General features: G+C 37.9%; 3 protein-coding genes across 9 annotated transcripts in view; all 3 read left to right on the forward strand.

Moving 5' to 3' along the window:
• Positions 1-10644, forward strand: part of LOC114669201 (breakpoint cluster region protein-like) — a 407369-nt gene that overhangs the window by 250348 nt on the left and 146377 nt on the right. The window lies entirely within an intron of this gene.
• The window catches only part of specc1la (sperm antigen with calponin homology and coiled-coil domains 1-like a), a 284094-nt gene that overhangs the window by 22120 nt on the left and 251330 nt on the right, over positions 1-10644 (forward strand). For 2 of the 6 annotated variants that reach the window (XM_051921211.1, XM_051921214.1), the window contains exon 2: positions 8462-8657. The exons of 2 other annotated variants lie outside the window; for them this stretch is intronic. In XM_051921211.1, the coding sequence (XP_051777171.1) occupies positions 8499-8657 (159 nt within the window). In that variant the 5' untranslated portion in view covers positions 8462-8498. Of the gene's footprint in view, positions 1-1024; positions 1166-8461; positions 8658-10644 lie in introns of those variants that run through there. 2 more of the 6 variants (XM_051921210.1, XM_051921209.1) reach the window with 2 other exon arrangements.
• LOC127525846 (cytospin-A-like) lies at positions 8744-10643 on the forward strand (the record flags this gene model as incomplete). The annotated part of the gene is made up of 4 exons (XM_051921133.1): positions 8744-8767; positions 8972-9019; positions 9112-9127; positions 9295-10643. Coding segments are annotated over exons 1-4 (1437 nt in total), but the record flags the coding sequence as incomplete, so codon positions are not given.

Genomic DNA, 10644 nt, shown 5'->3' on the forward strand with positions numbered 1-10644 from the left:
TTTGGTTGGTGCTTTAAATTCTCCAAATGGTTCACAGACTGGAAATATAGGGATATTTCAAATGTTAGCCGTCTCTAAATTTAAAAGGCAACAATAGAATGATGCATTGTGATCTGTAGTCTAACTGAAAGCAGACTCTCATCAATGGTAATAACTTGAGTATGTGGACTGTTGACTCCAATAGTTAGCTTATTTCCTATTTTATCTATTTAGTGTTTTATATTTTTCATTTGATATGTAACATGTAGTGCCTTTGCAATTACAAGATAGTTAAGGCTAAAGGGTTCATGTATGCCAGAGTGAATAGAAGAACAGCAGAACAGCAGTAAGTGGAATTACGCTGTGTTTCACAAAACTTTGGTGCAGTGCAGACAGGTTAGTTTAACTGTGCGTGACCCACATTGGGTCTGCAGTGCTGTTTTGGATACATTAGAAATACTGAAGGCAAAAACACTGAACCAGAATAGGATTCCAGATCAACTACAGCTGACAAAGAGCACACAACCACAGCAATACCTCCACAGTAGAAAAAGTAGGTCATGTTGTCATTCAATGACATATTTGATGTTCCTGTTTTTGTACGTTTTTTGTAATGTTAGCTTTGATAAGACAGTTCATTTGCCAAATAAGAGATATTGAGCTTGTGATCATGCCCGCGTGTTCTTTTTGCTAGTCAATCAGAGTTTTGCTACTAACAGAGGGGAATTTAAATTTGGCCAAAATTATTTATATGTACTACTGTATTAATTCTAAAAGCTGTCAGTGAAGCAAAATATTGAGAGCTCCAGATGTGCAAAAGTCGGACACTGGAATTAAAACTTAGCAAGATACAGGCAGGCCCATTATCTGCCTTGAATAGCAGCCAGGCTTGAACACTTGCTAGGTGCTGAATGGCCTTTTTGATTTGTTGTTGCTCTCATTCACACACTGAGAGTGCAAATGGTACCTTTTAAGGAAACAAACTTAGAAGTATCTCTTGCTTTCTCTTTCTCCTCTTAGTAAGCAGTTATCTAATTGGATAGGTTGTATTTTCAAACATGCCTCTGTGACAGTTAGTCTCTAATAACTTTTTCAACTGGCCCTCATTATGCATTTCTTTTGCAAGGAGATATTGCCACAGTTTTCAGATGTGTTATTCCAAGAAGAGTGTTGGTGAATCCAGCAGGTAAATCTCAGCACCTCTTTATTTCTGCTCTGACAGACAGATTTTTTTCAAGGGCCCATGAGAAGGCAGTTAGTGCATGAAAATAACTCTTATTAAATAAAGCACATTTCCAGAATTTGCTAGAAATGTATTGTTTGGATTTATTAAACCAGAGGGTGGATTTTGTCGACAAAATTAAGAGACAGAAATATCAAGCAAACATATCTATCGGATAGATAATGGCTTTCAGTTTATCATTTGAGTATCTTTGTTTGCTGCCACTCCTTAACCTCTTGTTACAATGGAATTTACTCGTATTGGTTATGTTTGTTTTAACCTTTCCTACTGTTAATTACTGTTCTTTGTATTGTTTAATTAATTTGCTTTCTTCTTCTTAAAACATACCTGTACAAGCCGGTGGAATTGTTCAGTATTTAATGTCTCAATACTTATTTGCAGTCTTAGGAATGAATGTGTCTTTGTAGTATTAAGTCACATTAGGATTCTAGTGTAGGGTTTAAATTTTGGTAGTGCTTCATTTTTATCAAGGTCTTTTACAGGCTTGTATTTTCAAAAGAAAGTTGAACAAAATATTAGCTAAATGGACAATTTAGATATTCAAAATCTGTTGATTTTTTTTTTCTGGTAATGTTTAATATGCTTTAGAATAAAAAATTCCAAGGTGAACTGAAACTCAGAATTTAAATTGTAAAATTAAAGGAACACTGAAAACACATCAGGTCTCCATGGGGGAAAAAATCCTGCTGGATATCTATACTGATATGGACTGGGTTATGTGTTAGGAATGAAAGGATGCCACATCGTTTGATGGAAATGAAAATTATCAACCTACAGAGGGGTGAATTCAAAGACACCCCGAAAATCAAAGTCAAAAAATATTTCAGCATTTAAGTTAATTTTGCCAAAATTTCATTGCATCAACTCAAATCGTACTGTGTAGTTTGTATGGCCCCCACGTTCTTGTATAGATGCCTGACAACGTCCTAATGAGCCGATGGATGGTGCTCTGGGGGATCTTCTCCCAGATCTGGACCAGGGCATCACTGAGCTCCTGGACAGTTTCAGGTGCAATCTTACAGCGTCAGATGGACCGAGGTCAGGTGAGAGTGGGGGCCAGTCAATGGTATCAATTCATTCATCATCCAGGAATTGCCTGGATACTCTCGACTCATGAGGCCAGGCATTGACATGCAGCAGGAGGAACCCAGGACCCACTGCACCAGCATAGGGTGTGACAGTGGGTCCAAGGATTTCATCCCGATACCTAATGGAGGTTAAGGTGCCATTGACTAGCCTGTAGAGATCTGTGCGTCTCTCCATGGACATGCTTCCCCAGACCATCAATGACCCACCACCAAACTGGTCATGCTGAACGATGTTAAAGGCAGCATAATGTTCTCCCCAGCTTCTCCAGACCCTTTCATGTCTGTCAAAAGTGCTCAGGATGAACCTACTCTCATCTGTGAAAACCACAGGGTGCCAGTGGTGGACCTGCCAATTCTGGTATTCTGTGGCAAATGCCAGTCGAGCTCCACAGTGCAGGGCAGAGAGCACAGGGCCCACTAGAGGAATTTGGGCCCTCGGGTCACCCCCATGAAGTCTGTTTGATTGTTTGGTCAAAGACATTCATACCAGTGGCCTGCTGGAGGTCATTTTGTAGGGTCTGGCAGTGCTCATCCTGTTCTTCCTTGCCCTAAGGAGCAGATAGCAGTCCTGCTGATGGGTTAAAGACCTTCTACGGCCCTGTCCAGCTCACCTAGAGTAAATGTCTGTCTCCTGGAATCTCCTCCATGCCCTTGAGACTGCGCTGGGAGACACAGCAAACCTGGCAATGGCATGTATTGATGTGTCATCCTGGAGAAGTTGAACTACCTGTGCAACCTCTGTAGAGTCCTGGTATCGCCTCATGCTACTAGTTGTGACACTGACCGTAGCCAAATGCAAAACTAGTGAAAAACCAGATGAGGAGGGAAACATGTCCGTGGCCTCCACCTGTTAAACCATTCCTATTTTGGGGGTCATCTCATTGTTGCCCCTCTTGTACACTTGTTCATTTCATTAACACCAAAGTAGCTGAAACCGATTAACAACCCCCTCTGCTACTTATCTGACCAGATCAGTAGTCAAGAAGTTTCATTGACTTGATGCTATACTTTGATTAATAAGTGTTCCTTTAATTTTTTTGAGTTGTGTATTTCATATTCTATTTAACTTCTGGACTTTTCTGCCCTCTAGTGGCTATTGCAAAAAAGGTAAAATGTAAAAAGGAAGTTTTCATAATTTAACATCAGTGCTTCAACGTGTGAATATTTTTAAACATCTTGTTGGTACAACTTTTTTTTTTTTGTATATTCAGAGGCCACTTAGACACTTCATTCTGTACAGTGTAAATCGGACTTTGTAATGGGCCATGGTTTTATATGCTATGTCACCAATACTATTTACAATCGTGCTATGAATTAAGCATCTGAGTTAACATTGTAGCAGAAATAGGAACAAAAATCTATCCAGTCTTGAGTAAAGAAAGGTTACTTTAAATTAAATACAAAACATGTTGCTGAAATCTACAAACAGACATTATGACAAATGACAAACACCATAAAAAATAAAATATTTGGCATTTTTGCAATGAAATAAAAGCAAAAAAAAGAAAAGTAAATGCATTCAATTTTACAACATTCATTATCATTCAATTCTAGATCAAAATAATAACATAAACCTGGATTTGTTGTTGTCAATTTTATTATGCAGCTTTTAGTGCTCCTTATTTAGTCAACTGACTTCCCAAATAAGGAAAAATTCTTTCATGTACTGTGAAGTAATATCCATTCCCTTTTTCCTTCCTCAACATGACCTCTTAAATGTTCAAGGTCTGAACACTAGCTGCTGTGCCACCAGATAACAGTTTACACATGTCTGTAGCAAATAACTGCATTAAAACTTAATCCATCACTTTATTAATATGTTTCTGTATTACTGGATGGCATGCAGAAAACTCTTTTCTGATTGGCTGTAAGATTGAGCTCTGCAAAGGAGATGCATCCTGTCCAAAAGATCTGCTTCTTGCCCTTTAGTCGTCACTGTGATGATCAGTGGGTCTCTGTGACCCAAAACTGGGCATATTTATTTTGGACTGATGTTACAACCAACAAATGTACACAAGCTTTCAGCAAGTTCAGAACAAGATGATAATAATAGTGCTCACATAGGTCCAATTTTGGGGGACTGATTAGCCATGGCCACAACCCTGTTACGCTGTAGAGTGCCGAACCAGTAGCTTCAAGAGAGGCCCACTGAATCAAAAAACTAATTAAAAAGGCAGATTGTTACGGGACACACTGGACTCCCTGGAGGTAGTAGTGGAAGAGAAAATGAAAAACAAATAGAGTGCCATTATGAACAATGATACACATTCTACCTCTGACACATTAACACTGAGGACTGGGGATCCTTTATAACAATGACAGTATATCTCCATAATACCTTACTGTGACTGACATTTTTTTTTTTTTTAATTTTCTTTCTTTTTAGTCCTTCTAGTATGTGTGTGAGCTTCTGTAAAAAGCCAAATTTCTTCCTGTAGACCAAAAAATTTCATTCTTTTTGTCTGTCTGTCTATCTAAATTGAGGAAAAATAAATATTTACACGAAAGGTAAAATTAATCGGTACTCAAATTAAATTAGTTGATTTTTACAAACAAGGAAGTGTGCAATTAAAATTATTTATAAATAAGTATACAGTATAAGGTACTAAATAAAAGGAATAATGATACACGTGTTTATGCAACTAGCTAACTACATGCTTTCTGTGAGCATATGAGCTCTGTAGCCAACTATTAACATACCCAACTAACCAATGTTTTATCTAAATACCTTTTATTTTTCACAGTAATATTATTGTGTTTGTTCACAAGAAAGGGGGTGTTGGTGCAGAGCCACTTGAAAGAGTAGGGATGGCCATAGATAAGCTTGTAACCCCTTGACTATTTGTGGGGCAAAGTGGCAAATTAAATCTCTTAAAACATTGTATTACTCTCCCTGTAAATGCTGATTATGTCTAGTGTAGTAATAGTGTCAGAATTGTACTACTTTCTCATGAAGTGATAGCTTAAAAGGAGGGCAACAAGGTATTACTGTCCCATGTTACGTTTTTTTATTTATTAATGTTCATAGTTTAAATGACAGAATTATTTATTCTTGCAGTTGTTGTTCTTAAAAATATATATTATGCTGAATAGATTTTTTTTTTTGTCCTCGCTCTCTTTATCAATATAATTCTCACACATCTAGTTTCACCGCTTTAGGGCACCTAGTTAGCAGTGCCACATCTTTTTTGAGCTAAGTATATATCAAATGTTACAAGTCACTCAGGACTGGAATCCCTTGACATGATAATTGATGTTTTTGCCAGTGTAGTTTTTATGGTCTGTAGAAAGTTCTCCCAGATAGATTCCCAATTACTTCTTTCCAATCTGTATTGTGTTTATTTTAAAAACTTTAATGGGGACTAGAGCTCAATGATATATAATTTTGTATTGGCTGCTGTTTTGATTACGTCATATATTGTATTTCTGTGGTTTACTTTACATTTGTGGCTGTAACTCACAAACAAATTAACAACTGTGTTACCTGACATTTAAGTTCAAGTTGTTTTGAATGGAACCAACAGCTTAAAAACATACAAGGGAATTACTTGAGGAACTTTAAAATTTTGCCTTATTTTAAATATTTATTCTACAGACTATATCCATGTCTTCAACAGATGTTCAATGTGAACAGTCAATGGTTTGGCTGAATAATTTAAGTAAACTGATTAAAAGGAAATGGGTCTAGGCATGCCAAGCCCTTCCTACAAATTACCAACCTGCCATTATACTGTTTAGTATGAGCTTACATACAACCACAGTCATGTGCTGAGCAGCATTTTACAGATCTTGTTATGAATATGTTACTTCATTAATACTGTGTTTCTAAGTATGTCTTTGACTTATTGAAACACTTGAACCATAACCTTCACTTTTTAAAAAAATCAGCACTATATTCCATGAATAAACATGGCTGCATAAAGTCTGAAATTTCACAATTTAAACACATACCTTTTGCCAGATAATTCACTGATCAGTGAATTATCATTGCTTCAGATATTTAAATTTTCTGTTTTAAGTTAGTTTCAAGCAGAGCTTTTATATTTTGAAACCTATCTGCAGGACACCTGCTAATTAATTGTGTTAGGAAATTTTGCATTTGTCTTCATATTGCTCAGTTTTGATATTAACAAAGAAAAAATTAGCCTTCATAATTGTTCAAAAATTTTCTTGTAGTGATACATCTCTGAAGAAGAATGCTACAAGCAAGCACTGAACTTTGGTTTCTGAGTTGGAACTTTATTGGCTTTTACACTTGCTTTCATTTTATGAGGGCAAACATTTTGCTCATCTTTTTCCATTTTAAGTCATACATAATGAGTTATTTAAAGACTAAGTCTTGATATTCAGGTTTGACCGCTTCATAGCCTGAAATAGTGAATTGCTTTTAAAAATGATGGTCCTTACGCATCAGAAAAAAGAAAGCATATATAAACATTTTCAAAACTATTGAGTATTGGGTCAGTGTGAAGCGATTTTGTGCTTATGGTACCAAGTTTTAAGTTTGGCAAGTATTGAAGACCTAAGCACCCCACAGCGCTCTTTCTGCTATCAATTTTGTGTCTGTGCCATTGTGCTTGCAAATAGCAGAAAATTTTAAGGAAATTAGTTCCACACTCCTAAATGGTTCAATAGTAAATACCTTGCGAGATATGGGACTGCGAAGGGCTGGCATACTGAGATTTCTTCTGTTTGTTTAGCTGCTTTTTAAAATTTATATAACCAAATTCAGTTTCTTTACACTAGTGTAATTTGTAATAAAATGGTAATTTTTACATGGGTTCTTAATCTCAAAGCTGCAGAGCATCATATACTGTAAATACAAACTGAAATTATTGTCCTATTTCCACCAGATTTCTCAGTGTAATTTGTAGAGTGCCACCTGCTTTGTTGACCTGCTTTATGGTCCTAAAAACTCTTCAAAGGCTGTTGTAGCTGAGAATTCAGTTAAAGAATTACAGACGTAACTTGAGTGCAGTGCTGTATGATGCTTTTAATTGATTTTTAACCTTTTGAGGTCTTTGGATTATGCTGATTGCTATCAGTTATTTTAGATAGACCATGATCAAAGAAGAGATGATAAAGTGTGGAGAGGCAAGTGGGAAGCCATTAATAATGGAATGTTGAGAAGATATTTTTCTTTCCCGGGATTTGTGCAATTTTGCATGCCAATATACATGTCTGTTTGTGTATCTCCATGTGGAGGAATCTGGACAAAGATATAAGGCAGCTTTTGGGACCAAGACAAAATCTTACATGACTATAAAAGGCACCAGCATATTTCAGTGTCAGAAGTTCCTACCACAAATGTGTTTGTGAGGGCAAACTTTAGCATGTTGGAGAGATTTCCTTTGGTGTGTACTATCACATCAGGAGGTTATTTAGACCCCATAGGTAAAAACATTAGCCCTGCTGCAGGGTTTGAGGTTACCCACACTGCCATGGGGTGATGTCTTGTAGCCTTAGAGGCATACTGTGGAAGACCACCAATCTGGACCTCTCCAGTACACCTCTGTAATGAGGCTATCATACAGGAATCATTAGTGATGCTAGGCGGGTATCCATATGACACCAGAGACAGATGATGTCAGACAGGACCCTGAAGTGAGAAGGTGATTGGGGCGCAATATGAAAGAGCCTTGTAGCTTAGTAGCCAGGGTTTACTACTGTTCAGTTAGGCCCAGGGTGCAGAGATGTTTATATAACACTGTTGACAAGACATCTTTCTATAATGAACATCATTGTAAGATACATTTATACTTGTTACCGGTTTTTAACATGTGTACTAGTAGCTGAAATGACTTGCTCCAAGTCACACAGTATGTCAGCAGTGGGAGTCTGAGGATTATAGTCCTGTGTCTCCTATTGTTACGGTGTCACATGTCTAGAGCCTGCATGCTATATAATGGATATTTTGCTCCCTATTTAGTGGATTGTTGTGCAGTGGTACAGAGTGAAATAATTTTGTTTCTTACACTAGTTGACTAGACTTAGTTTTTCTTAAACTTTCATCATTGGCAGTTTTATGCGATTTCTGTTATGGCTCTGGTAGAATGCTTTGTCTTTATTATAAGTGGCATTTATCTCAGAAAGGCATACATACCCGTTATCATGTTAATCATGTTAATTTTCACATTTTTTTGTTTTTAAGGTTGAGTTGTAAATGCATCAGGAGTGTAGCTCCCAGAATGAAGAAGACAACAAGATCTGCTGTCACAACATCAAAGGGTGTGGGGATCAGTAAGACGCTGGTTCCAGAAAGAAGCAAGTCTGAAAGCTCTACAGCAGTAGCAGCTTTACCACCCAAGGCCAGCTCAAAGCCTAGTTCTGTTGCTCCACTGTCTAAGGTAACATCAATGGTGGTGTTAAATTTGCATGTTTTTCCCAAAGGCATTAAACACATAATATCTTATATTGTTCAGGGATAGAGAAAATGTCGATGTTCTTTTTGCTGATTGTCAGCTGGGAATTGAAAGTTTCAGCAGAATGAGACCACATTTAACCTTGGAGATTGATTTTTCTGGTTTTTCAATGCCGGCTCTGGCAAAAATACTTTTGTTTTTTTTATTCTTTTTATTTAGGATTATTTTTTCATACAGAAGTTATGTAGTTTTCTTGAGTGTATCTGATTTTTTTTTTTTTTTTTTTTTTCCTATTTCAGACAAAAAGTAGCGATGATCTGCTGGCAGGGATGGCTGGTGGCCTGCATGTAAATAACTCTAATAACATCAAGGTCAAGAAAAACGGCACTGTTGTCGGATCTTCTGCTCCCACAGCTCCTGGGGTGACAACTGAAAAAAGGCCAAGAACAGCACAGGTGATGAATCACATGAAATACATGATAATTTACTTAAGAGGATTAAGTCTTATTAAATAGCTTTCTTTTTCAATCAGTTTGTGCTGCTGCTTTGTGAAATAAAAGCAGTATTACTAAAGTCAACTAATAAGGAATAATCTAAAGGTTTGTAATTTTCATTTATTTAGGTTCATATGCTAAACGAAGTTCTTCTCTCAGTGCGAAAGAGGTGAATTCCTCCAGAGACAGACAAAGGGATCGATCTCGAACTAGCACAAGCAAAAAGCTATCATCCACAACAACAGGAACAAATGATGTGACTCTTGCCAAACGCTCCCGCAGCCGTGTACTGGCAGAATCTGAGGCTCGAATGAGCAAGTCAAAATCGGATAGTCAGATTAATGACAAGGCAGCGCTAGAAGCCAAAGTTAAGGATCTTTTAGGTTTAGCAAAGAGTAAAGATGTTGAAATTTTGCATCTACGAAATGAACTTCGAGATATGCGGGCACAGTTAGGCTTGGCAGAGGAAGCCTCAGAAGAAGAGAAGGTTGATGAAAAGGAGGTTGTTCCCATCATTACTCAGGCAACAGATGTAGAATCCACTCTCTTACAGCTCCAGGACCAAAATAATGCCATCAGAGAAGAGCTCAACCAATTGAAAAATGAGAACCGCATGCTCAAGGACAGACTGAATGCTTTGGGGTTCTCTTTAGAGCAAAGACTTGACAACTCTGAGAAGATTTTTAGTTTCCAATCTCTTAGTCCAGACTTAACAACAGTTAATAGTCATAGTGATGGAGGTTGCCCCTTGACCTCCTCAGTTGAAGGTTCTACTCCTGGATCTATGGAGGACCTTTTGAGCCAAGATGAGAACACTTTAACAGAGAATCAACGTAGCAGTTCAGTGGATAATCTAGACAGTGAATCCAGTGAAGTTTATCAGCCAATCACTTCCAGTGATGATGCTCTAGATGCACCTTCTTGCTCCTCTTCCTCTGAGTCGGAAGGTATCCCAAGTCGGGACCGATCTCGCAAAGGCAGTAGTGGGAATGCAAGTGAGGTGTCTGTTGCCTGCTTGACAGAAAGAATTCACCAAATGGAGGAAAATCAGCATAGCACAGCCGAAGAGCTTCAGGCCACCTTACAGGAACTTGCAGACCTCCAGCAAATTACCCAGGAGCTGAATGCTGAGAATGAAAGACTTGGGGAAGAGAAAGTCATCCTGATGGATTCCCTTTGCCAGCAAAGCGACAAGTTGGAACACTATGGCCGGCAAATTGAATACTTTCGTAGCTTGTTAGATGAGCATCATATTTCCTATGTTATAGATGAAGACATAAAAAGTGGTCGTTATCTAGAGCTGGAGCAGCGCTACATGGAGCTTGCAGAAAATGCTCGTTTTGAAAGAGAACAACTTCTTGGAGTCCAGCAGCATCTGAGCAACACTTTAAAAATGGCAGAGCAGGACAATAAAGAGGCTCAAGAGATAATTGGGGCCTTGAAGGAAAGAAATCACCACATGGACCGCATCATAGAGT

This window comes from Erpetoichthys calabaricus, chromosome 18, assembly GCF_900747795.2.
Source record: "Erpetoichthys calabaricus chromosome 18, fErpCal1.3, whole genome shotgun sequence".
In the NCBI taxonomy this organism is placed as follows: domain Eukaryota; kingdom Metazoa; phylum Chordata; class Cladistia; order Polypteriformes; family Polypteridae; genus Erpetoichthys; species Erpetoichthys calabaricus.